The following is a 27,243-nucleotide window of genomic DNA, read 5'->3' on the forward strand; positions in this document are numbered from 1 at the left end:
CACACACACACACACACACACACACACACACCATATAAGTAAATGTAATTTTTAAAATAATAGTTTACCCTCTGTGTCATTTACTAACTTTTAAAAATCTGTCTCTGTCTCTGTCTGTCTGTCTCTGTCTCTCTCTGTGTCTCTGTCTCTCTCTCTCTCTGGGGGTGGGGATGTTAGGAATAAAGAATAATGGGTTGGGACTGCAGGTGTTGGGTCCCTGGTCCCACATTGGGACCTCAAGGATCACATCCTGGGGCAATTGAGGAACAGCGGGCGGATGGGGAGGATGGGGAAAGAGACCTGTAGACGTGACTCGTGTTCAAAACTTTATTGAGGGGAGGTAAGAAAATAAGGTAAAGAGACACAGAGACAGAGAGGACAGAAGAGAAGAGGGAGACAGGAAAAGTCCTGCCTGCCCCAGGAAACAACAGGAAAGACAGTCTACGTGTGGGGGGGGGGTGGAAGGTCTGTCTTTTAAAGGGGTCCTTTGCACCTGCGTGCAGACTACTCAGACATGGAACCCCAGGCTGACCAGCACAATGCCTGAGTCCTTACAGGGGGTGTATGAGCACCTGTGTATGCAGGTGCACTAATCCAGATGTCAAAGCGAGGGGGCGGGGTAAACAGGTGTCTTCTCCCCATCTTATTTAGTGAGACAGGTCCCTCACTGAACCTGAAACTCATCTTCTAGGCTGGGCTGACTAGAGAGCTCTGAGGATCAGCCAGTCTCCTCCCCCATCCCCATACCCTATTTTTACGTAGTTGCTAAGGGTTCAAACTGGTTCCTTCTGTCTTTACAGCAAATGCTCTTACTCACTGAACCATCTCTCCAGCCCCATTTTACTAACTTTCATCAAATCATTTTTAACAGAGTAAACAGGCAGGAGGGAACATGGCAATAAACTAAAGTACTCAGAGGTCCAAAGAACAATCTAGTAATGGCACTTAAAATGAGTTCACGTGCTTTTGAGTCTTTAAAACGTCAAACTATGTTAGAAAATTCATTTAGAACGACCCAATTGAAAGAACGCCACCTTGTTTACAGGAGGAGGGCAAGAGGAAAGAAGCTCTTACACTGTGGGTTTGGTATATCTTTTATTTTTCAGACAGGGCCTCACTTAGCCCAGGCTGCTCTCAAACTCTTATGTATTCGAGGATGACCCTGAACGTCTGATCGCCCCTCCCCAGTACTGGAATGCATAGGTGTGCACCATCTTACTGGTGTGGAACCTAAAGCCTGGTCCATGCTAGCAGGGCATTCTACAACTGCGCTACATCCTCAGTCCTGATTTATTTTCTTCATATGCTGGGTGGACAGAATCTGAGAGTCTCTGTCGTCTTAAAAAAAAAAAAAGGCTGTCAACACCCAAATACATTTTAATGAGAGTATGAACAGCATTCCGCTGCTTGACATTTTGTAATATTCATTTCAGAAAGGGCTAATTTATCCATTTGTTTCTCCCTTAACCAAACTTGGGATGGCTTACAAGAAACCATAGACAACTTTTTACAATGTTAACTGCATTTCCTTATTGAGCAAGTACAGCCGGACAAAACGACTCTGCAGCGTCATTCAAGGTAATATGAAAACAGAACCAACCAGCTACTTGGCAGTTCAGAGTTTAAGGTCTGGTAATTTCCTCCAGCATTAACTGCATAAATCAAACACTGAGAGCATCCTCGATTTCAAATAAGGGTGATGGAGGCAGCCCAGGCTGCAGGTTTCAGTGTCTTAGAAAGGTATGGCCTGCTTTCCAGGCCGGCTCTGCTTCATGGAGGCTTTAATGGAAGGAAGCAGGACCTAGGCAGTTTGACTAAAAGTGAGTCTCCTGCATGGCTACTGCTTCCTTGTTCTGCAGTACCTTCCCTGGGGCCTTCTGTCTGATTACCTTTCCTCTCATAGAAAGACACCCCTTCTAACCCCACATCCTCTTACCCCACTTCCCATGGCCCAGGGCTCTATTAAACACAAACTCCTGCCAAATACCTTTGGCCTCCAACAATAAGGGGGAAAATATTCAGATGAAAATAAAGAAATTGACATACTTTTTTTTTTTTTTTTTTTTTTTGGTTTTTCCAGACAGAGTTTTTCTATGTAGTTTTGGAGACCAGGCTGGCCTGGAACTCACAGAGATACGCCTGCCTCTGCTTCCCGAGTGTGCCACCACCACCTGGCTGACATACTTTCTTTACTGTAACTTTTTTCCAGAGATAGAAATATAAGCTTTTGATTCTCATATGCTAGGCAATCCATCTACCTGACAGATATCCTACAATTCTTTTGTTTTCTGTCTGTCTTTCAGACAGGGTCTCCTCATAAAGTCCTGGGCTCCCTGTGTAGACTAGGCTGTGGCCACAAACTCAGAGATCCGCCAGCTTCAGCCTACAGACTGCTGGATTGGATTAAAGGTGTGTGCCACCGTGTCAGCATAACCCTAAAAATCTTAAACAGGTTTACAACAAACTAGACATCAAAAGAACCATGCTCACCCTCAGATTTTTGCAAAGCAGCCCTAAGACCAATAACATGGGTTCTCTTGATCCCCAGATCCCTTCCTGCAAGGACACTCCCTTCCCTGCCAAGCAATGCTCTTCTCACCAACTTTCTCAGAACCCAATTTAAAAAGAGACAGGGCTTACTGGGTGGTGTTGGCACATGCCTTTAAGGCCAGCACTTGGAAGGCAGAGGTGGGTGGGTGGATGGATCTCCATAAGTTCGAGGCCAGCCTGGTCTACAGAGCTAGTTCCAGGACAGGCTCCAAAGTCACAGAGAAACCCTGGGGGTGGGGGACTGAGCACAGTGGTTCATATCTGTAATCTTAGCATGAGTGTGTGTCGGGGGAGGGGAAACAAGGCAGGAGGACTGCTGTCAGTTTGAGGCCATCTTGCACTATAGAGATCCTACCAATAAATTAATTTACAAGGTGGGACACAAAGCAACTCAGGAAACATGAGCAAGACCAACAACTCCAAATGATCATTAGAAAATTCCAGTACACACACTCACACACACACACACACACTCACACACACACACTCACACTCACACACACTCACACACACTCACGCACTCACACACACACACATACACACACTCACACACACTCACACACACACACTCACACACACACACACATACACTCACACACACACTCACACACACACACTCACACACTCACACACACACTCACACACACACTCACACACACACTCACACACACACTCACTCACACACACACACTCACACACACAGAGAGACACACACACTCACACACACACACTCACACACACACACTCACACACACACACACACACACACACACACACACACACCCCAAAACCTAATTTGGAACAGACAGAAAGTCAAGCCACCAAGTGGCTTTCAGGATCGCACCCTCAAAACCTGAAACAGGTAAACAGCAACCAGTTCCGGGGACTGTGGCACTGATATGTTAGTGAAATACACCCCACACTCAGTTAAATTATTTTTGGGGGGGAGGGTTTCAGAGACCAGGTTTCTCTGTAGCTTTGAAGGATGTCCTGGAACTCACGCTGTAGATCAGGCTGGTCTCGAACTTACAGAGATCCACCTGCCTCTGCCTCCTGAGTGCTGGGATTAAAGGTGTGCACCACCACTGCCCAGCATTAAATTTGTAAGGCTTTCAATGGAAGAATATTTCATTATGTCCCTAAACTCAAATCACCATCAGGCTATCATAAAATGTAAATCTATACTCAGGTCATAGATGAGCCAAGAGTATTGATGGGCAAGCTGAGGCAGGTGGGTCTCTGAGTTCAGGACAGCCTGGTCTACATAGTGAGCTCCAGGGCAGTCAGGGCTATGTAGAGAGACCCTGTCTCTAAAAACAACAACCAAAAAAAAAAAAAAAAAAAAAAGACAAAACCCAAAAACACCGCTCTTCCAATTACTGCGTCTGAGACCTTTCTTCTCTCAGGCATGACGAAGATGTCCAGGCAAAGAGAGGCTGTGGGCCCCTCTTCAAATAGCACCAACACAATGAATAAACCACCAGCAGTAAGTGTCCCTCCACTTGGCTATGGTCAGACTCCCACGAAAGAGTCCAAGAGTCCCACCTGTTTCCAATCAGATACCAGAATTGCTGGAGTGTTTAAACTACATTTGCTTGCTACTTACACAAAACAAGTCTTCCAGGTTTTTTGGATGGTTAAAATAAGATTAAGGGTCTGGTTTAAACAATCAGAGGCAGGGGAATTTCAACTGAAACCAAAACTATCTCTCGGCGGCAGCAATAACCCAGAGCTTCAGACAAAACAAAAAGACAACGTAGACACATTTCTGCCGCTGACAATGACTAATAAAAAAATCAGACTGTTCTTGGGAAAGGCATTTATGCTTTAAAGCTACGTATTAAATTTCAAATAAATTTCATGCAATTCCTATAGTCACTTACGATTCTATATAGCAGAATAACTTACTACAATAACTTGACAGGGAATTCATGTTATGGCCCAGCAAAATTCGTGAAATTTTCGGAAACTATAAAAGGAAACGAGGGCAAGTATGAGATTTCCCCTTCGGTAAAATTTCTCCTAAAGCAATATACAGATTCCCTAACAGATCTGTCCTTCCTTCATCTCTTTATGGAATGGAGATGCAGGACTTCTCTCTGGCCTTGTTTTTTCTACAAACTCAGGAAAAGCCTTGGCCATCAATGGAAAACTCCCACACACACTGATAGTTTTCTCTTCCTATCAACAGAGAAAGGACTTTTAAACTATTAAACGTCTTGAACTCAGTGGGGTTGAGCAGAAGGCAGATTCTCTCCCGACTTAGACCTGAGTATTGATAGAAGACACAGGCCAAAGACTTCAGTGTACCCAAGTGCATCGAGAGCTACTGCATTATTTTATTAGGTCATCCTTACACCAACGTGTGCCTTTCAAAGGGGGGGTCATCCAGACAAAAGCTTTAAGCAACTGATAATAACCCTTCCCGCATCCAGACACCTATATTAAAAGAACCAAGGTAGAAAAAAACAGGAGTTCCCTGCATCATTTGTTCATTCGTTACCCTATCAAAGGCACTAAGTGGAGTATCTTGAATTGAAATTATGTACTTATTACAAGGAGCAGTGGTGAGCTGCTGGAAACACAACACATACAAATTCGAGCACATCCATAAGAGGGGAAAACAAAAGCAACCAAATGGACCTGCGGCAAAAACTGAATTGGTTTTCTAATTCGGGAGAGAACAGTTTGAGAGTTCACTTTTGCAGGGAAGTCTCAAAAGGGAACAGATCACACTACAGTGAAAACACCCCAGACTGATGAAGCCACAGGCAGGCCCCATCCCCAAGAATATTCAGAGTTCCACTAATTCGAAAACAAGTTACAAGAGTTAAATATACCTCTTTTCAAACATGTATTTAAAAGATAAATTTATGCAATGATGTTTTTCTTAGTTAAAAAAGTTTGGTTTTTACAAGTCTGGGACAGGATCAAAACTTGCTCAACTAGTCTTAGCAACACTAGAGCAGTCACTTAGTACAGTACAAGCCGTGGTTGGGATGAGAAAGGAAACGGGCCAGTTTTCAGACCTCTCTTCAGGGGCAGACATCCACTCCAAGTTGCAAGGTGGTCTTAAGACCCAAGAAGCAGGGGCATAAGAGCACAAGCCTCCAGGACGCTAAGGGAGTGCGGGTCCTGCTGCATATTACCAAGACCTAAATCCAAACAGCTAAGACTCAACCGAGACCTACACTAAGTTTTCGGTCAATTGGATCTCAGTGTCACCTAAAGAATTCTCACCAAAATCTCCAGCTTCCCATCAGTGAGAACAGAAGGCCCTCAACCAGAGGGCCCTCAAAACCCCTGAACCTAAGTTCCCAGCTAAAGGAGCAGCTCAGAGTCATACTTGACCTTTGGCATTCCAAGTTCAAGAAAGGCTTTCAAACTTGCCATCCAGAGACACAGTTGAAACCACCTAAGGCCAAATCGTTATCTACCAAAAGGCTCTGTAACAAGAACAGTGCTTAACAAAGGGTTTTGTTTGTTGTTTTAACATAAAGTTCACTCAAGGCAGCCACGAGGGGAACTTTCAATGAAGCCATGTGGTTAAAGACCTCAAGACCCCCAGCAAAGCTGATCAGTTCATGGGGTGGGGGCTGTAAGAGCACACACCAAGTTCATAAAATCTCAAGAAACCAAATTATTTTTCCGGCCTTCTTCGGGAGTGCTTATTACTGATCTTAAACTAGAATGTCACAAGGGGTGGTGGAGAAAATTAAGGTTTGTTTCTTAAAACTCCACAACGGGTTTTACAGTAAGCACAGGAATTAAATTATGGTAAAAAGGGAGCTGTTTTTACTAAAATAGGGTAGACCAATTAATCAAAAAATGCCATCCGGCTATGTTCGTTACATTCAGGAATCTAATTTACACAATAGACACTATGGTGTAATACATTTTAGTCAATAAATACTCGAACTTTTTAAAGTTTTAATCTTATCAGAAATACATATTTCACATAGTCTTCTTTAGTTAAGAGACAAACGAGAGGAAATTTCATAACGAGTATGCGTCTGCCTTATCGTCCTCACGTAGGCAAGGGCAGAAAAAGCAAGCATAATTAAAGTTGTTTCACTCCACTTATATATGTTTTAATCCAATCGGCTTCGTTTCCTGCAGGCCTACATATGGAGTTCGTTTCTTTCAGACTCCTAAGGGTGCTATGAGTAGGTTAGGAAAAAGTTCACTCAAGTTCACCTTCAAGCACACTTTAGAGTTGGGAGCACAGGCGGTTCCCTAGAGATGTTAATGGACCATCACACACACACACACACAACACGCGAGTGCAAGGCTGCTGCTCTGGGCCACAAGACTGCCCCTGTCCCCACTCTCCAGTGTCCCCAATGACCAAAGTTCTGCGGGCTCCTTCGCCGCTCACCTTCAACTTGGCTCCGGCTACGCACAACATCCACCTGGCAGATTCCCGGGGTGGTCCAGGAGCCGCGAACGCGGAGCTAGCGCTAGCAGGGAGGACCCCGAGGGCGAGCAGCTGGTTCAGATGAGGGGTGGCAGGCAGGACACCATCCTCTGGGCGCGCAGGCAGCTCCGCCGCGGAATGGGAAGCCCCGGTACCATCCCCTCGAGGAGACGGGGAACCACAGTCAGTCTCCGCACAGTCCAGCGGGGCCCCGGGGGCTTTGCTTTCGAGAACCGGGCTGGAGAAGGTAGCTCGCAGCGGACCTGCCGCGCGCTCCATAGCTCCTGGGGGCCCCTTAGCAGAGGGGACTGAACACACCCCTCCGCGAAAGAGAGTGAGGGGCTGGAGTGAAGCGAGCGACGGGTCACCGAGAGGGGAGCCCTGAAGTCCCTGAGACGCGCAGCTGAGTCTGTCTGCACCGATCAGTGATGCGGGGGCCGGGGGGCAGAGAAAGCGCCCCGAGACCGGGTCACGCAGGGCCCTGCGCTCGGTGGAAAGTTGCAGCCTTCCTCCCGCACCTTCCCCCTCCTCCGGGGCGATCTCACACTCCGCGCGACCCACCGGCGTCGCCCCCCCCCCGCCGCCGCACGCCAAGTTTTCCCCTTCCGAAGCTTCCCCCACAACCCCTTCCCAGGGAAGTCCCCGGGCGCAAATAATAATAATAATCAGGGGGACAAACCCAGCTCCGTAGTCACTTTCACGCAGCAGACACACAAAAGAGCGCGGGGCTTGCGGGGTTGGCCCCGGGACGTAAACAAACGGGGTGGGGGAGGGACCCGCCACCCCGGGGAAGCCGGGTCCCCTGTCCCGGCCGACACCGGTTGACAACAATCCCTGACGGGGGCAGTGGAAAGGGGAACGGTGGCGGTGGGGCCCAAGGGGACCGGTTCGGGCAGCAGCCAGGAGTTCCAAGCCGCCTGCCGGTCTCCACGACGAGGGGCCACCCGCCAGCCTGGCCGTCGCCGCCGCCAGCCGCCAGCCGCCGGTGGCCGATCTGACCCTCCCCCGGAGCCGGCGGCACCACAGCGCCACCAGCTCCAGCTCCGCCGCGCCGGCGGGGCAGTGGCGGCGGCGGTCCGCGACTCTGTCCTCCCGGAGAAGGCAGCGGAGAGAGAGAGAGAGAGACAGCGCTTCTCCCCCCACCAGCAACTCCCCACAAACTTTCCCCGGGAATACGCCGGGGCTCAGCCGGCCGGGAGGGGGGGAGGAAGGACGTGACTGGCGGGAGGGCGACGAGCGCGGGCCCCGCAGCTCCCCTTCCTGGCAACCCCGCCACCCTCCGGAGTCACCCCGCGCGGCGCGTCCCCCTCGTTAGCGCGCGCGGGTCCCGCTGAGCCCCCCGGGGCGGAGGGGGGGGACGCCGCCGCCGCTCCCCGTCCCTGCCGCCGGGGTCCCGCGACAGCGACAGCGCGCGGGGTCGGCGGCGGCGGCGACGGCGACGGCGATGACGGCGGGGAGGAAGACACCCTCCGGGGTTGAAGGGGGCAGACACCGGGGGGCAAAGATGTTGGTGGCGGCTGGCGGCTCCGGCGCCATCTTGGGCTGATCGATGAATTGAACAAAGAGGATCAATTTCTGATCAGGCCGGGTGATCAATGGGAGCCGGGGAGCCCGAGGGACCCGCGGCCGACTCGGCCCCGCTCTTCCCCCGGCACCCCCCTCCCGCTCTCCCCCGTCGCCTCAGCACCCCCGCCAGGGCCTGGCAGCCCGGAGTGTCAGCCCCCCCTTCCTGAGGGAGGCCGCGGCCGCCCGCAGCCCTCACCCCCCGGGCGCGAGGCCGAGCGCGGAGGAGCCTGACCTGCAGCTGCTGTAAATCAAAGCGCTTCCAATATTGAAACATCGATCCCACATTGGCCGCCATCTTGAGACATATTGAGACGGAGTGAGAGGCTGATAGAGAGGGGGCTGGAGTTCAGGAGCCGCCAGGAGGCAGCAGGCGGGCGGGCGCCAAAACCCGGCCTGGAGCCGGCCGCCGCCTCAGCCACCGCGGACGCGGACTCCTTCCTCACGGCGCCGCCGCCGCCGCCGCCGCCGCCGCCGCCACTGCGGCCGCCTCAGCCGTGGAGTCAGGAGCCTGAGGGAAGCGCGGCGGCGGCGGCAGCGGCGGCGGCCTGGGCGCGCGCGCCGCGCACACACACACAGACACACTCACACACACAGGCACACCACACACACTCACACACACAGGCACACCACACACACACACACACACACACTCACACACCACACACACAGTCTCTCCACAGCCCGAGCGCGGGCATCCGGGGCCCTCGCGACCCCTCACCCTTTTTCCCGCGCGCCCCGTCACGAGCCCCCCGCCCCGGCCGCGCGGCGACCCTGCAGCGGCCCGGCCTCGAGGGGGCGCTACGGGGGTCCTCCGAGGCCCGGCCGCTCACCTAAAGGGTGACCCTCCCCCCACGCCACCCTGGGGGGAAAAAGGTCGCGCGATCGCCGGTGGGCGCCGCTCGGGCATGGAGTCCCCCGGCTCTCTCAGGCGGGGACGCCGCGCTGCTGCGGCCGTGTGCGGGCGCCGCGCTCTTTTGCACGGAGCGTGCGGTGACCACCTGCAGAAGCCCGCGCGCGCGCGTGTGCGGGCCGTGACCCCACTCCGGTCCCCCCCGTGCGTTCGCGCGGCGGCGTGGGGGGAGGACCTCCACGTGGGCCACAGTGTTTCACGTTCGAGCAAGTGCGACTGTGCGGCGGTGAAGCGGGCTTGACCGCCGCCAGCCTTGGGCCGCTGCACACGTTCAGGTCCCGTGCCCGGTGCGATTCCCCCACATCGCCCCGGGACACACCCGCAAGGGGCAGCAGGATCCCCCACCCTCCAGAGCCGCTCCGGCTTCGGCCAGGACTGGGGAAGCCTCGGAGCCTGACTCTCTGTCCTCAGCCGCGCTTCTGCGACACAACCCAAGAAACTCCCTGCGTGGTTCACACAGCTCCGCGCCCCTGTCCTAGCACACACAAAGTTTGAAAGCGTGCAACGCACTCAAAACGGAGCGCGAGTTTGCAAAAAACAACGCTCGCGTTTAAAGCGGGAGCCGTGGGAGGGGGAGTCCCCTTACTTTCCCTCCGGCCCCAGAGCACGCGTTTCAGGCTCGTCATCTTTGATGGATTTGCTCACACCGGCGCGTTTGCGTTTGCAGTAGGGATACAGGGTTTTCGCTCTTCCGCGCGTCGCTGAACGTGTAATTAGTTAAGACAAATCCCCCCAAATTCCTTAATCTTTAAAATTATATGTAAATAACGTGTGTGTGTGTGGAACACAAAACATGACAGTAGAAAATAATTGCTCTCCGAGCCAAGTTTGAAGGCTTAGCGCTAATCGGTTGGGGGGGGGGGGGAGATCGATATTTTTTTCAGAGAAAGGGGTTGGAAGTGCAAGTTCCCCCCGAGACTGAAAGAACACAAGCGTCCCCAGCCTGTCTGTCACGAAGCGGTCAGGACCGGGTCGCACTCGGCCTCTGAGTGGCAGGAGCGACACGAAGCAGGTGCGTGGAAGCGCGCGGGCGTCAGGGGGCGCAGAGCCAGCCTCCAGTCTGCAGGCCGTGACGCGGCGCCAGGGGGACCCTGCGGATCCCGGGCGGCCACGGGCTTGCCTGGGTGTTAGGGGCCGGAGCCGGAACGCGCGGGCCGCTGCTCTGCAGCTCCGATCGCACCGCCCGGTAGAGGGCAGCGGCTCCCCGACACTCGGGTCCTCGGGGTCGTCCCCCACTCCATCCCACTCGCCCACCCGGGCTCCGCGCACTGGGCCACGCCCTGTCCGGGATGCAAGAGTGAGAGGCAACTACCTCGCCACCGTGAGCCACTTAGATCTTATCCTTCTTTTCCCCCTGTCTTGCACTTTGGAGACCGTCTGTCCTTGTGCAGTGGCCCAAAGGTAGCTAAACAAATAGAATGTGCGGGAGCATTGAAGCAAGCAAATTCCCTTTCGTGGGGAACGATCGGGGAAATGGTATGGATTTACCGCAGATGTTCTCAATCTAATTATCCTGTCGATCCCCTGGGTTTGAACTTTAAAAACTGAAATATATACGACCTGTGTAGCAGTCGGGAAATACATCTGGTTGGAATTCAGAGTTCTGAATCCATAGCAATATTTTAGATACAAGTTTGACGGGTATTAAAGACAACGGTTCCGTTTCTAGTTATGTTCATATTTTTGCATGTTAACCTGGCTTACAATGGGTGGCCCAGAGCTTAAACATTATTTAAGTAAAATTTAGATTTCTCCTAACAGAGTTTTTGGGTTATACAAACTTTATCGCCCTCAGCCACGGAGAGGAAAAAGAAAAAAGATGGCATGAAAATGTTCTCATTTCAGAAGGCAAATCACTAATAAAAATTATCTTGGGTGAATGAAGCCGCAAAGACTTGTGAAAGGACTTAGAAGACTGCATTTCAAATGTTTAGAACAAGAGTAGACATAAAAGGACAAGTTAGATCTAGATGGTGGGGTGTCTCCGCGGGTAAAGCACTCCCAGACTCCTCAAACTGTCCCCCTGACCCCCCAGCTGCCGCATGGGTGCCATTGCATGCATCATACACACACATAATCGTATCCATAATTAATAAGTGTAACTTAATAAAGAACACAACTATAAGTACTTCAAAAGACTTTGTTTCCTGGCAAGTTGATGTTCAGCCAAAGTATTGTAAAACGTGGACAACCACTGGCGTCTAAGCTGCATAAAATATTTCAAAAATGGAAGGGCTTAAGGACTTCATTCTCCATCGCCACCCACAAAGATAGCACAATGAGTGATCAGATCCTTTCGGAACCCAGTGAGAAAGGATGGCTCTGGTCCAGAGCAACAACAACCCTTGACATGTAATTGATGTGACTTTGAGTGAAGCATAAGAAAAACAATCCAGAGGCATTGAGTCATTTGTGTGTGTGTGTGTTTAGCTTCTCCCTTTAGGGGAAGAGAACTCACAGTTCCCAAGTGAGTGACTAATTGCCACCCCAAACCTAAGCCCACTGTCTTCAAACGAGAGAACTGATCAAAATGGTATCAGTTCCTGGCACCCTTAAGCTCAGCTTCGAACCAGAGAAGAGAACTACCTAAGTAATGCAGGAACCCAGTTCCCAGTTTCTCCTGTGGCTGCTTTATTGTTACCCAAAACAATAAAATAAAATAGGGTTGGCCAACATAGTGGTGCACACCTGTCATCCCAATGGGAGGTAAAAGCAGGAAGACCAGAAGTCAAATTTATATATAGGGAATTTGGGGCCAGCCTTGTTAATGAGATCCTGTCTCAAAAGGCCAACGACAATAGCAAATGATAATAATAGATAGTGATAGCAAGACTCCATTGGGTGTGGTAACACTAAGGAATGTTAAAGAAAATTTTACCTTGGGGATTTTTCTCTTCCCTACTCTCCTTGCTTTGTAGACTCACTCTCCTCTTAGTGGCATCCGTGTTTAGTTTATAAAACTCCCTAAGGTGCAAGTTGGTGACTTTCTCAAACTACCATAAAGAGTAATACCTACTAAACTGACCCTCTCTGGGTAATCCCAAGAACTGCAATTGCATGGCATTGGTCTCTAAAGAGCACAGTCACTGTTCCTATAGACTGAACCTTGAAAGAAATAGCCATCAGGTGGGCTTGGCAGGTGCGGGGAGACTATCACAAATTCAAGGACATTTGAACTACATATTGAGGTCTAGACTAGGCAGAGTTACAAAATGAGACCCTTTCTAAAAGAAATATTTTCTTCTAAAGTGAAAAATGTCTTACATTGAAGGGCATTGTTTAAAGCAAGAAAAACATACTCTGGTTTCTCTTCAGATCTTATAAATCTTTCGCCTTTTAAAACAAGACAAAACAAGGCAAAGCCTCCCACAAATACTAAGTTTTTTTCTTCTTTCCTTTTTCTTTCTTTCTTTCTTTCTTCTTCTTCTTCTTCTTCTTCTTCTTCTTCTTCTTCTTTTTTTTTTGTAAACAGGGTTTCTCTGAAGAGCTCTGGCTGTCTTGGAACTCACTCTATATAGATCAGGTTGGCCTCGAACTCAGAGAACCTCCTGCCTCTGAAGTGCTAAAATCAAAGGCATGTGCCAGCACTGCCCAACTCCCACAAATAATCTTAATCTCTCTGGGGGGGGTCTTTATGCTCTGATTTCTTATTTGTTCCCCTAGAAATTTTCTCCCCAAGAAACAACGAATAAGCTTTACCAAACTAAAATCCTCATAACAATCCCCAGATCTTCTAAACCATGTGTTTCAAAGGCTAAACGTGGAGACACTCATTCTAAAGCCTTAATTCTTCTTCTTAGTTTTTTTTTTTTTTTTTTTTTTTTTTGGTTTTTCGAGACAGGGTGTCTCTGTGGCTTTGGAGGCTGTCCTGGATCTAGCTCTTGTAGACCAGGCTGGCCTCGAACTCACAGAGATCCGCCTGCCTCTGCCTCCCAAGTGCTGGGATTAAAGGCGTGCGCCACCACGCTCTTCTTAGTATTTTTACATCCAAATTATAACTGGTTTCAAATAGTTGTTAACAAGAAACATTCCAGAGTCTAGGCGATAACTCAGTGGGTAATTTTATCTGTTGGGGAATATTATTTTCAGGTGTGTGGCTTTGTGTGTGTGTGTGTGTGTGTGTGTGTGTGTTGTGTTTGTTTAACTCTGTGAAGCCGTGATGCTTTGCCTGTCTAGAAAACTTGATGGTCTCATGAAGAGCTGAGCGGCCAATAGCGAGGCAGCAGCAAGGATGGGCGGGGCTGCCAGGCAGAGAGGATAAACAGAAGGAGAACCGGGGAAGAAGAGAGCAAGAGAACACGAGGAGGAGGAAGTCAGGGGCCACCCAGCCAAGGAGTGAGAAGGAAAGTAAGATGTACGGAGTAAGAAAGATAAAAGCCCAGAGGGCAAAGTTAGATGAGATAAATTAAGAAAAACTAGCAAACAGCAAGCCAAGCTAAGGCCAGGCATTCCTAAATAATAATAAGACTCCGTGTGTGATTTACCTGGGAGCTGGGTGGCGGGACCCCCCCCCCAAAAAAAGCCAAAAGAGTAAAAACCATTTGGCACAATAGCACTTGCTCTAAATGTCTGACAGCGTGTGCTGGAGTCCCGAAACCCACAGGCAGACAGAGCAAGCTACCTCTGAAGAGGGTCTTTTGCCATCACATACATACTACGGCATATGTGCACACGCACATACATGCACATGAGTAATAAAGAAGTGGACGTTATTCACATAACCATAAGCAATACACAAGTCTGAAAACTACACCACAGGGGCCGGAGAGATGGCTCAGTGGTTAAGAGCACTTGCTCTTCTCGAAGAGGACCTGAGTTCAATTGCCAGCACCCATGCCAGGTAGCTCACAACCAGCTATCACTCCTATTCCAGAGGATTCCATGCCTCTAACCTCCACAGGCACCTGAACTCTTATTCACATACCCATACACACAGACACACACATGCACATAATTAAAAATAAAATATTCTCTGCCATAAAAACACGGCTGTCCGTGATAGAAAAAATCCCTATTCATAGTAAGTCATATGGAAAAATCTGAATTTTACAATATAGAAGTTCAGCTGGGTGGTGGTGGTGGTGGTGGCGGCAGCGGCCTTTAATCCCAGCACTCTGGAGGAAAAGGCAGGTGAATCTCTGAGTTCCAGGCCAGCCTGATCTACATAGTGAGTTCCAGGATGGCCAGGGCTACACAGAGAAACCCCGTCTCAAATAAATAAACAAACAAACAAGCAAACAAATGTGTGTGTGTGTCCAAATTAACTGAAAGCATTCATTCAAAGAATTCGTCAAGGTCTTCAATTTACAAGTATCTAAAAACCACAGACGGTTTGAAACACTTCAGATTTGTAAAGGCCTTTTCTTTAAATCAAAACATTATGAATAACAGAGGTGTGTGTATCTGTGTGTGTGTGTCTGTGTGTGTGAGCACATGCACACTCGCACACGTATATGTGTGTTGACTGCCTTCCAGAGCAATTTGGCACCAAGTGCTAAGAGGAATGAGAGAAGATTCCAGATCTATCACCCCGCCTTCAAGAGAGCCAAACTACTTTTAATTGTTTTGTTTTTAAAATTAATGCTTTATGTTAATTATTTCTAAGTACACTATTCACGGCGCAATGTAAGCACCCACCAAATAAAAGTGCACATTTTGCTACATGTAATTACACGCACAGTACCTCATTCATCTCTACATGCCAACTGTATGTGGAGTTATATAATTGTACCAAGAACCTGTCAGACTTGTAAGAACCAAGACTAAATGGGAGACGGTCCTGTTCGCCACCCTCCCTGCCTGTCTCAGGGGAGAGTCTGTCTTCATCTCTAAGACCCTTTGTAAAACCATCAAAGGCTTCATTTCTGGCCTACCTTTAAGCCAACCGTGCACTTCAGATCAGCAATAAACTGATGATACTTGCAGTGGGGATCTTTCCGCACCTTTAATGATTCCGCTCTGTTCTCTCCCACTTGTCTTGAGACAAGTTTGCAGTTTGAGCTTTCTGATAGAAGCAGCCTACTTTTTGAACATGGGTCTAGAATAGCATTGTGGGGGCCGGGGATGTGGCTCAGTGGTAAAACTCTCCCTTGCCTGCACGGAGCCTTGTTCCGATCCCCAGCAAGGCAAGCAGAGGAAGAGATTATTGTTACACATCTAAGATCACAGATTTGACCTCTTGTGACTTTGGGACATCCAAGTAAGTAGGAGAGGACCTGGAATTTCTTATTGCCACTTAGGCTTCCAACCCTCACCTCACCAGCCACAAGTTCACTGCCTCTAGTCTCACTTTAACCAAAACCCGTGCTTTCTGTGTTTTTAAGGTTTTGGTAAGAGTGTATAGTGTGTGCAGGCACACACACCTGGGGAGGGGTGCATGAGCGGAAGTCAGAAGACGAGCTCCCGTACAAGTCCTCACCTTCCACCTTGTTTGAAGACCTCTGGTTGTTTGCTGCTGTGTACACCAGGCTAGCCCAGAACTCTCCTGTCTCCACGATCCATCTTGCTAAAGGAGTAGTGGGATTTCAGACATGGCTACTAAGTTTGGCTTTTTTGATTGTTTTTTTTTTTAATTTGGCATTTTTTAAGTTCTTTTTACTTTTATTTTATTTCTCCTGTGTGTGTGTGTGTGTGTGTGTGTGTGTGTGTGTGTGTGTGTGTGTGCACTCAATGTGAGTTCAGGTCCCATTGGAGGCCAGAAGAGGGCATTGGATCCCTGGAGCTACAGGGGCTTTTGAGCTGTGGGATGTGGGTACAAGAACTGAACACAAGGAGCATCAAGAACAACTGGCCATTGCTCCAGCCCCTGACACCTATTTTTTGTGTGTTTGTTTACTTGGGGTACTATTGCTTCTGGGCATCAGAACTCAAGTCTTCATGCTTGTGTACCCACTGAATCATCTTCCCAGCCCCTATATTATACATTTTCTTAGTACTTAGAGTGCATTAGAAATCCACATTTGCTTTTATTTTTAATCTTCCTTTCCTCTTTGTGAGATGTCCACATGTGTCATACTGTATAATTCTACCCTCGAGGACGCCCACTGATGTCATTGCTGAATCAACAGAAATTCACAGTGTACCTAGTCAGTAGCTTGAAAGGACTTGAAATAAGTAAGGTGCTGCCTAAATATTATTATTATTATTAGCATTATTATCATCTTCTTTAATGTACAAAGACAGAGTTTGTGCTGTTAATTCCTTTTCTTAACTCCTGAATGGGTAGACGGTGTGTGTGCTGTTAGCATTTTCATCTCATTACTAATATTGCTTCGTTCTGTTTTGTGACTTTAGAAAGGGTAGCTCTATGTGGCCCTGGTTGGCCTTAAACTCCTGATCCTCCCCTGCAGAATCCTTACTGCTGAGATTACACGTGTGAGCCACCACTCTTGGTGGAGTCATATAATCAACACTTTGGAGATGGAAGCAGGTGGATCCAAAGTTCAGCATCATCGTGGCTACGGAGGAGACTCTATCTCAAAATGTACGTATGCGCACGGACGGGTACACAAACACTCGTGTGTGTGTGTGTGTGTGTGTGTGTGTGTGTGTGTGTGTGTGTGTTGGGACTGGAGAGGCTCAGAGAGTAAAGTTGGTCAAACAAGAGGGACCTGAGTTCAAGTCCCCACCACCCATGTAAATTCCGAGTAGGCATGGTAGTCCACCTGTTGTTCCCATGTAGAAGGCAGGGAAAGGGGATCCCCAGAGCAAGCTAGATAACTAGACTGTTCACTGTCTTGATGGTTACTGATTGAGAAAAAGCCCTGAAGCCATCCTTGGCCACCTACATGTATACACACTCACACACACCGTAAACATGCAGCCATGTGCAAATATATATACATATATGTATGTACTTATGTATGTATGTATACATGATGATTTTTTTTTTGGTTTTTCGAGACAGGGTTTCTCTGTGGCTTTGGAGGCTGTCCTGGAACTCGCTCTGTAGACCAGGCTGGCCTCGAACTCACAGAGATCCGCCTGCCTCTGCCTCCCGAGTGCTGGGATTAAAGGCGTGCGCCACCAACGCCCGGCATACATGATGATTTTTTAAAGTTGTTTCAACATACAAAGTGAAGTATTGTTCTATTCTGCATACTCCTTGTTTTATTTTTAATGACCTGTATAGGTTTCTAAGTGTAGGCATATGCATAAGTGCACAGGCTCCTACAGGAGCCAGAAGAGAGCGTCAGATACCCCAGAGCTGAGCTCACACCTAACATGGGTGCTATGAACAGAGGTCAGGGCCCTTTGGAAGAGCAGCACTCGTGACCACTGAGCCATCTTACCAGCCCCGAGTTTCTTATGACACACCCCTGCAGTTCTACAGCTCGAGTCAAGTGAAGATTTGTTTCTGTGAACTGTAATTGGATTTTCGTTGTCATGGGGCTGTCAAGTTGTATATTATTTTTGTCCTGGGTAAGTGTGGTTTGTAAGCTTCTAAAGGCTTGCTCCAGCAGAGAACTGGAAAGCTGATCTCCCTCATAGGGGGTTGAAAACTTTTTTTTAATTCCCTCAAGCTCTATTCAGATTAGATGTTTGATCTACTGTCAGTTTTTGGAAGTCTGTATTATGTCTTTAGAGCTTTAAGTAGCTAGATATAATAAAGCCAGACTCTCAAAAGATGTCAAAACTGTGGTTGGTTTTTTGTTTGTTTTTGGAGACAAGGATATATATATATATATATATATATATATATATATATATATATATCCTAGGCTAACTTTACATTCACTATATAGCCAAGGATGAACTTAATCTTCCCATCCTTCTGCCTCCTCCTCCCAGAAAGCTATGGCTACAGGTATGTGCTCCTGTGCCTGGGACGTGTTGGGGATTAAACCCAGGGCTTTGTACATGCCAGGCAAAAATTCTACCAAGCGAGGTACTCCTCTAGCTCCTGCCTGACATGTCATTTCTTAGACAGTAATTTAACTCTGACACAGCAAAGGAGTGCATGATCCCATCATTATGGGAGGCAATTGCAAACTGCAAGGGAAAATCACATCCTAATTTTGCCACTGAGTCACCACCTCACTTGGCCTCCAGTTTCCTGTCTGTAAAATGGGAATAATTAATACTTTCTTGTAAAATTCTCCTGAGCCTCCGAGGAAAGATCCAACAAAAGGCACCCAGTGAGGTTCTATTAGCACTAATTGAAGTGAATGTGAAATACAACAGTCTCTGGGCGAAATGGAAACTCTCAAGGTCCAGGCAGGAAAGGCACAAGTGTCACTCAATTGTCTAATGGTGATTCTGCAGAACCCAGGGTGGATTATTTTTTTGGTTTGTTTGTTTGAAGCATTTTTGTTTTTGTTTTTCGAGACAGGGTTTCTCTGCATTGCTTTGGAGGTTTATCCTGGAACTCACTCTGTAGACCAGGCTGACCTTGAACTCACAGAGATCTACCTGCCTCTGTCTGCCTAGCGATGGGATTAAAGGTGTGGGCCACCATCCCCCGGCTTGAAGCATTTTTGGTGTGTGTGTGTGTGTGTGTGTGTGTGTGTGTGTGTGTGTGTGTGTTTGCCCAAAAAGTCTCCAGAAGAGGGCACTGTCTCCCCCTGGAGCTGGCATTATAGGAGGTTGTCAGCTACTTAATGTAGGTTCTGGGAATCAACCTCAGGTCCTAGGCAGCTCTTGATCCCCTCCCATTTTCTTTAAAAAAGGTATTCGGGGGACAGACAGGTATGTCACTAATCATTCTGGAAAAACCCATCCCCTAATCATCCAGCACCACCTCTGGGGAAGAATGTTATGTCAATCACTACAAAGAGACATACTAGGTCTCTGCCCTTAGAGTTCAACAGTTTAGAGTCTAATGATGTGTCTTGAAGCCCATCGTGGACTCAGTCAGCTGGAAGCCACCTGGGCTACATGAGACACTGATGTGTGCCTTAGTGTTAGTGCTGATATGAGCAAGTAGCTAAGACCTATTCATTTTTTTTTAAAAGAAAATCTTTATTTTATTTTATTTATTTATTATGTGTATATAGTGTTCTGTCTGCATGCATGCCTGCAGGTCAGAAGAGGGCACCAGATCTCATGACTGGAGCCACCATGTGGTTGCTGGGAATTGAACTCAGGACCTCTGGATGAACAGTCAGTGCTCTTAACCTCTGAGCCATCTCTCCAGCCCAGACCTATTCATTTTTTATTTGTTTATTTTTGTGCATTGGTGTTTTGCCTGCATATATGTCTCTATGGGGGTGTCAGGTCCCCTGGAACTGGAGTTACAGACAGTTGTGAACTGCAATGTAGTGCTGGGAATTGAACCTGGGTCTTCTAGAAGAGCAGTTAGGGCTCTTAACTGTTAAGCAATCTTTCTAGCCCCATGATTCATTGTTTTACATTTCCATTTAGTTATTTGTTTGTTTGGGGCACTTGGGATTGAACCCAGAACCTTGCATATGTTGGCAGGTGCTCTACCACTGAGCCATATCCCAGCTCCTCACTGGGGGATTCTAAGTGGGTTTCTTACAGCTGAGCCACATCCCTGGACCCTAACTGGGGAATTGTAGGCAGTCTCTTTATCACTAAACCATACCCCCAACTTTGAAGCTCATTCTGGCTTTGGGTGAGCAAAAGAATTTGAAAATAATGGGTTCTTGAGTAGGGCAGGATTTGAGGGCGGAGGACGGACAGGTGGAAGATATTTGGCATCAGAAAAAGCATGCTCAGTGCGTCACGACTAAATCTCCTAATACAAGGAAGGAAAACACACAGGCTGCTAAAGTAGGAGCCAACGTAGTGGGACATGGATTGGAATCTCGAGATGTCAGCGAGGTGGGGACATGCTCGAGATGCATCTCTTGAGAATCATTGGGGACCTTGTCATTTTGGACAAGATGCCACCATGCTGCAGGTCATGCAGGTCCTACCAAGTGCCCATTTCCTACATTGGAACAAGCCTTTACCTCATCTCTCCAGTCAGCAAAGTGGAGGCAGCTGGCTAGTAACACAACTTGTACACCACCACACAGGCAAATGCTAGCCATTCATACAGTTAGTGGCCAGCAGGAAAAAAAGGGGGGGCTGGAAAGATGGCTCAGTGATTAAGAACACAGTTTGATCTTGCAGAGGACCCAAGTTCCAGTCCCAACACCCACAACTGCTGCTACTCCAGCTCCAGGGAGAGCTCATGCCTGGTTGGGTGTGGTAGCCCACGCCTTTAGCCACAGCCCTCAGGAGGCAAAGACAGGGGGTTCCGGGCTGGCCAGAACTACATAGTGAGAAAGACAAGCAAAACCCCCAACTTAGGCAAGGGCTGTAAAAGAGGCTCAGTAAGTAAAGGTATTGGTGAACTTGCTGCCAAGCCTAATGACCCAAGTTCAATCCCTAGAACCCATAGGAGGGGGAGGGGAGAATTGACACTAGCAAGTTGTCCTCTGCCCTCCATGAATACCCTGTGGTGAGTGTCCAGTAGGGCCCACATGCACACACACACACATGCACACACACATTAAACACGTAAACAAACAGCAGCAGGAACTATTTAAACCTTATATAGCTGCAGTACACTCAACCATTCCTTATTTTGTCTTTCTTCCCATCCATTGATACTTGAATGCCTTTTCTAGACTAGAGATGGAGACCCAGAGTATTGCAAACAAGTGGAGATCTTACTTCTCAGCCAGGGTCTCAAGGGGCTTGCTTGTGTGTGTGTTCATATGGACACAGGTGCGCATGTGTGTTCACACGCATGCGCACAGGGGTGTGCATTCGTGGAGATAGAAAAGACCCTCGCATGCCTCTTTTGTTGAGCATCGTGCAACTGTTTCTCTTTATTAGGGGTCTCTCTCTGGCCTGGAATTCTCTAAATAGGCTAGTCCTGCTGGCCAGGGAGCCCCAAGAATCCACCTTTCCCCACCCTGGCAGTGTAAGGATTCCAAGCCAGTGCCACCACACCCAGAGGCTTTTTTCATGGGTTCTGGGGATGAGACTCGAGCCCGAATGTTTGCAAGGCAAGCACTTTGATGACTGAACCGTCTCCCAGCCCAGTTTTCCAGCCGTCTTTTATTGACATGATGTCAACCACCCTCCCCCAAGGTAGCTTTCTCAAGCAGCTGATGTATTTATTTATGACTTATCCTTCCCACCAGTAGTTATTGAGGGCCTACTTTGTGCTAGGTCGGTAGTCAGAACCAGTGTGTGATCCTGATCTCTCTGTCCCTAAGCATCATCCAGGGAAGAAATTACAAAGGGAGAATGGGCTTTCCTGCCTCCTACCCCACCCTGGCCCTTTGGCTTGTCTTTGCTGGTTAGTAAATGCCTTTACTTCCCCAACATGCATTCTTCAAGCCACAGAGCATTGTAATCCTCTATTCTTTTGGCAACATAACCACTTATTACCAGTTCGAGATGTGTTTTGGGTAGGTCTGACTTTGGCAAGGGGCTAGCCTCATATCCAACTTAAAGCCATGTTTCACTGGGACTTTTTATTTGAGAAACCAGGGCCAAGACCACAACCACATACAGAGAAGCAAAATTTCCTGCCTTTTTTGAATGCAATGTGAAATAAAGTAGACTCGTATCTCCAATTACTATTGAGGGCTGGTCAAGCAGACAGCAATGGTGTGTGTGTGTGTGTGTGTGTGTGTGTGTGTGTGTGTGTGTGTGTGTGTGTGTGTGTGTACTCGTGCTTTCTGGGGAGGTAGCTGGGAACACAATAACTTCTGCACTGAAGAGAGTTATAATGTCCCTGGGGGCAGGGCAGCAAGATGGCTCAGTGGGCAAAGGCGCTTGCCGCGAAGCCTGATGAATTGAGTTCAGTCTCCCGCCACCAGGTGTCCACACACATGCTGTAGTCTCTCTCTCTCTCTCTCTCTCTCTCTCTCTCTCTCTCTCTCTCTCTCTCTCTCTCTCTCTCTCTCTCTCTCTCTCACACACACACACACAATCTCTAAGTGTAATTTTTAAAATGCTTTTAATTTCCCCACGGAGATGATTCAGTCGTCTAAGTGCTTGCCACACAAGCATCAGGAGCCGAGTGCAATGCCCAAGGCTCAGGTAAGAAAAGCGAGGTCAGGAGGCACAGGGCACCCACAACCCCAGCACTTGGGAGGCAGGCGCAGGAGGATCCATCCCTAGGACTTGCTAACCAGCTAGGCTAGCTGAATCAGAGAGCTCCAAGTTCTAGGAGGACCTCCTGCCTCCACACACACACACACACACAAACACACACACACACACCAAAAACAAAACCAAACCATTTTTTTAATTTCCCTGGGGAAAAATCAGCTATGTTTGAGGTTATATGACATACACGGGAAAATAATGCCTGACAGAGGCAAATGTCCCACAGAGAGTAACCCCGCAAAGGTGCGTCGCTATGGCTAGCAGACAAACCCTGTTGGGATTTCAAGGGAGTGGAACACTCGGTGTCTCTCTTCTACTCCCTTCCCCTTGGGAACTTCTGAGCCTCCCCCATCCCCCCCAAGAAAACATTTGTAGGAACTCTCAGCAGAGGGTTAGGAACAGAGCCACGGGAGATATCCTGAGGTGGGAAGTCACACTTTTGGAAGAGTCCTCACTCTGCCTATAAAAACACCTAATCTCTGTCTTGATTAGACACTAGGTTTTTCAACAAATTTGTCTCTAGGCCTTGTAAGCACGTTTTCTAGGCAGGAAGAAGGGTGAAGTCTTTGCCTCTTTTACAGGGGTGAAGACTGAGGTCCAGGGAGACCTTGCAGAGTTGGGGATGAATCCCAGAGCCTGATGTCTAGTAGGTGAGCACCTATCGTGGAGACACATCCTCCAACCCCCATGCCGGGGTTCGCTCTACCACCCAGGCCTAATACTCCCTGTCCGGGTGTCTGACCCCCTCTCTACCGGTCAGAACCTACAAGGTGTCCAAAAGATAGTCTCTCTCCCACCCTGCAGGTGAGCCCAGGCATTGCTGGCCCAGGAAGATAGTCTCTCTCCCACCCTGCAGGTGAGCCCAGGCATTGCTGGCCCAGGAAGATAGTCTCTCTCCCACCCTGCAGGTAAGCCCAGGCATTGCTGACCCAGGAAGATAGTCTCTCTCCCACCCTGCAGGTAAGCCCAGGTATTGCTGGCCCAGGAAAGATCTTTGGTCTTACCTTGCAGCAGCCAACTTGCCAGCAATCCTTGGCAGTGGAATTCTTGTCTGCAGACATCTTCCTCTGGTGGTGGAGGCTCCAGACACCCTGGTCCAGGGCATCTATCATAAAAAGGGATAACTTGACCTTGATCTTGAATGAATCATTGATTGCAGAGACGATGAGGAGAGTCAAAAGTCCCCCTTAAGTACAGCAGGGCTTGTAGTTTGGCAATCTAAGCGGCTGGGAGTGGGTGTGTTTCCCTAGTCACCATCGGGAATCTACTTAATAGTTGCTCAGGCTCTTACTTCTTCACTGGAGGGGAGTCTGATTTAATGGACTGTCTGGGGCGGGGGAAGTATCCGATTAACTAGCCTACTCTGGCTTCCACATTGGGAAGGGAGGGGTCGCAGATACGCTATGAGAGTCTAAGGCGGGTAGTTTAGGGAACCAATTGGAACTAATTTCAAACCAGTATCTCAGCTTTTCTCATTCCTAGGTTTAATACCAGCTCATGAGTGGGAGGCAGGATCAGTTTACACAAGCTACGGCTGATCAGATCACAAGTTTTATTACCAACAGAGTCAGGCCAGGAGGCAAGGTTTCATTCTATTTACTTTTGGAATCACTCTGTGTTTTACTCTGAGCTCCCTGCCCCCCAAGTTGTATGATCTTTTTCTATTAAAAAAAGAAAAGAGCTTCCTAAGGTAAAAGAAAGGGGCGGGGCGGGTGATCTCATTTCCCCTCCTTGTCATCTGTTGTAGCCTGATTTATTTAAGATCCATTTGTTTCAAACAAATCCTGTCCCAGTTTCTCCTAAGGTCACCTCTTCCCCTGATGTCCTCAGCTCGGTGCTGCGTTTGACACCAGCTCAAGAATCTTGTAGCTTCTCGCCTTTCCGCTCCCAGAGGAATCTGTTATTCAGCACATCAAAGCCCAGGGCTTGTTTTCACCTCTTGTTTCAAACAATAGGCCAAATTTCCTGTCGCTGCCTCTCTTCAAAATCCGCCTACTCCGTGCTCCCTGGAACAACCCAGGCTGGCGGCTGCCTCAGAAGAAGCAGAAGAACTCTTCCAGTCTGTGTCTCAGAGGCCTGGGAGGGTCAAAGGGACAGGCAACGGCTAGGCATACGACTTTGTAAGCCATACTCTCTGTATTCACCGGGCAACTTTGAGTCGGCCACTTAACCTGTGCGACCCACTGTGCCCTCGGTAGGGACAGAGCACACTCGCTCTTCCCATGGTGACGTTGGTGTTGAGGATGAGGAAACAGTGAGTGTCTAAGAACAGCTTCCTGGGATGGAGAGGTGGCTCAGTGGTTAAGAGTACTTGATCTTCTTCCAGAGAGCCCTGTTTCAATTCCCAGTGCCCATACTGGTGACTTACAAAGGTCTGTAACTCCAGTCCCAGGGGAATCCTAGCCTTCAAGGGACACTACACAAATGTGGTGAATAGACATATATATGCAGGCAAAATGCCCATATACAGGAGGATTTCGTTTTTGAGAAAAGGTCTCCACTATTAAGCTCTGACTGGCCTGGAACTAGCTGTGTAGACCAGGTTGGCCTTGAACTCACAGCCTGCCTCTGCCTCACATTGCTATGATTCAATACATGTACCATCACACCTGGGGAAATATATACTATATATATACAAATATATATGTATATTTGTATGTGCAATGCCCCAGGTTTAATTCTCAGCACTGGGGTGAAAGGAAAGGTGAGGGTGCTAAGGTTGTGGCTTATTGGCAGAGTTGCTTACCTGGCAAGCACAGACTCCTTGGGCTCCATTTACAACATAACCTAGCATTCCGGTAATCCCAGCACCTAGAGGTACGGATGCTCCAGAGCTCGAGACTAGTGGTGGTGCATGCCTTTAATCCCAGCACTCGGGAGGCAGAGGCAGGTGGATCTCTGAGTTCAAGGCCAGCCTGGTCTACAGAGTGAGTTCTAGGGCAGCCAGGGCTGTACATTAAGACTCTGTTTAAAAAAAAAAAAAGGGTTTGGGGAAAAGAGTTCAAGGTTGGGAGCTGAAGAGATAGATGACTCAGCAGTTAAGCTCACTCACTCAGGCAGAGGATCTGAGTTCGGTTCCCAATGCCCCTGGGAGACTGTGCACAATAACCTATACTTCAGCTCCTGGGGATCCAACACTCTCTTCTGGCCTTCACAGGAACCTACTTATAAACATACATGCATGCACAGAATTTAAAAGTCAATTTTAAAAAGAGTTTGAGGTTATCCTTCTTTATTTAGAGAGTTTAAAACCAGCCTGGATTACCTGAGACCCTGCCCAAAAAAAGAGACCCAGTATTCATTCATTCATTCATTCATTCAACCCCCCACTACATCATTTTGTTCTATGTTCTGTTCACAGTGCTCAGACTCTGTACTTCTGCTTCCTTATGGTTATCTAAAGGACCGGGTGGGAACTTAGTTAGAATTGACTGGGTTACCACCCTGAAAGCTGACCTTGAGCTCACTACATAGCTGAGGAAGACCCAGAAACCCTGGCCCTCCTGCCCCCACCTCTTGAACGCTGAGATTGCAAATGCCACCACACGGGCTCTCAGCCAGGTTTGGTTTCGCTTGTTCTAATTCCTCGTTCCAGAAGGGATCTTTGACCACACCCTTCCTTCAATACTTCTGCTCACTAATTGTCTCAGATTCTTCTCATAGCATTAACTCATTTGGTTCTCTAGGCCAGATGTGCCCTATAATGGTCATAACTCATACTTTTGTTTTGTTTGAAACAAGGTCTTGTGACAGATAGCCCAGACTGGTCTAGAGCTCTCCATTTGACTGCCTAGAATCCCCCAGTGAGGGGCTTGGGGTATAGCTGGGAGAAGAACATGTGTGAGGCCCTGGGTTCCATCCTGCAGAACACCAGAAGACAAAACAAAGTGTTGCCGCCCAGGAAAAGCAAGGCTCTTGCCCTCCCGGCCTCTCCCAACCCACTCACAAATGAGGCCCCGTGGCCCTGAAGTGGCCACACATACCTGCCTTCATGAACCATGTGAAATCACATCAACCCTGCAGGCTTCTTCAAGGGGATTTGCTGGTGAGCCAGTTTTGCCACCAGCCTCATGAAAAAGCATTCTCGGGTAGGTCACAGGTAATTTTCAGTCTGTCCAGAGGACTCTGAGTCAGGGTCTCTTCAATGTCCTGTAAGTTACGAGTAAACCACGTTGCTTCGGGTGGACCTCCCGGACAGCCTCACTTCCTTGTTTGTGAATTAGCAGAGCAGGAGAAATATCTGTCATGACTCACCCTCATCCACACACACATATACCCTTTGGAGCACTGGGCTAAACTGTAACCATGGCAATGGACTTGTCTTTCCCAGATTCCTAAGCCTGTGGACTCATCTCTCATCTCCCCAACTTGCTAGAGATGGTGGTCAAGTGACACACCATGGAGGCTTCTCTAAGAGCAAAGGCCCCCAAACCCATCCCACATCCCACGAGGCAACTCAGATCTTGTCTTGTGTCCCGAGGCCAAGATGGCAACAGCCATCCAGGAAAAGGCAACCAGCCTCAACAGGACAACAAAAACACAGTCGAAATCAGGGACAGCAGCCCACCTCATCCAGTCCAGCTATCCAGCCAACAGGCTCTTGCCTGGGAGGTTCAGTTTCCCTGGCATGTCATCCATTCATACAACATAAAGTCAGTCCCGATGGTGAGGTCTTGTCATTTCACATGTTCACCAGACTAAGAGAAGATTCGCATTCTCAAGG

At 48.5% G+C, this 27,243-nt stretch overlaps 1 protein-coding gene across 11 annotated transcripts in view; it reads right to left on the reverse strand.

Annotated features, from left to right (window-relative positions):
• Positions 1-26,703, reverse strand: part of Cux1 (cut like homeobox 1) — a 327,582-nt gene extending 300,879 nt beyond the window's left edge. For 2 of the 11 annotated variants that reach the window (XM_040731279.1, XM_040731281.1), the window contains exon 1: positions 6,929-7,486. In XM_040731279.1, coding sequence (XP_040587213.1) covers positions 6,929-7,246 — 318 coding nt within the window. In that variant the 5' untranslated portion in view covers positions 7,247-7,486. Of the gene's footprint in view, positions 1-6,928; positions 7,489-8,765; positions 9,081-23,524; positions 23,626-26,503 lie in introns of those variants that run through there. The other 9 variants (XM_040731282.1, XM_005080392.4, XM_005080393.4 and 6 more) reach the window with 9 other exon arrangements.
• Between the last annotated feature and the right edge of the window lie 540 nt (positions 26,704-27,243).

The sequence above is a fragment of the Mesocricetus auratus genome, unplaced genomic scaffold (assembly GCF_017639785.1).
Source record: "Mesocricetus auratus isolate SY011 unplaced genomic scaffold, BCM_Maur_2.0 Super-Scaffold_100025, whole genome shotgun sequence".
NCBI lineage: Eukaryota > Metazoa > Chordata > Mammalia > Rodentia > Cricetidae > Mesocricetus > Mesocricetus auratus.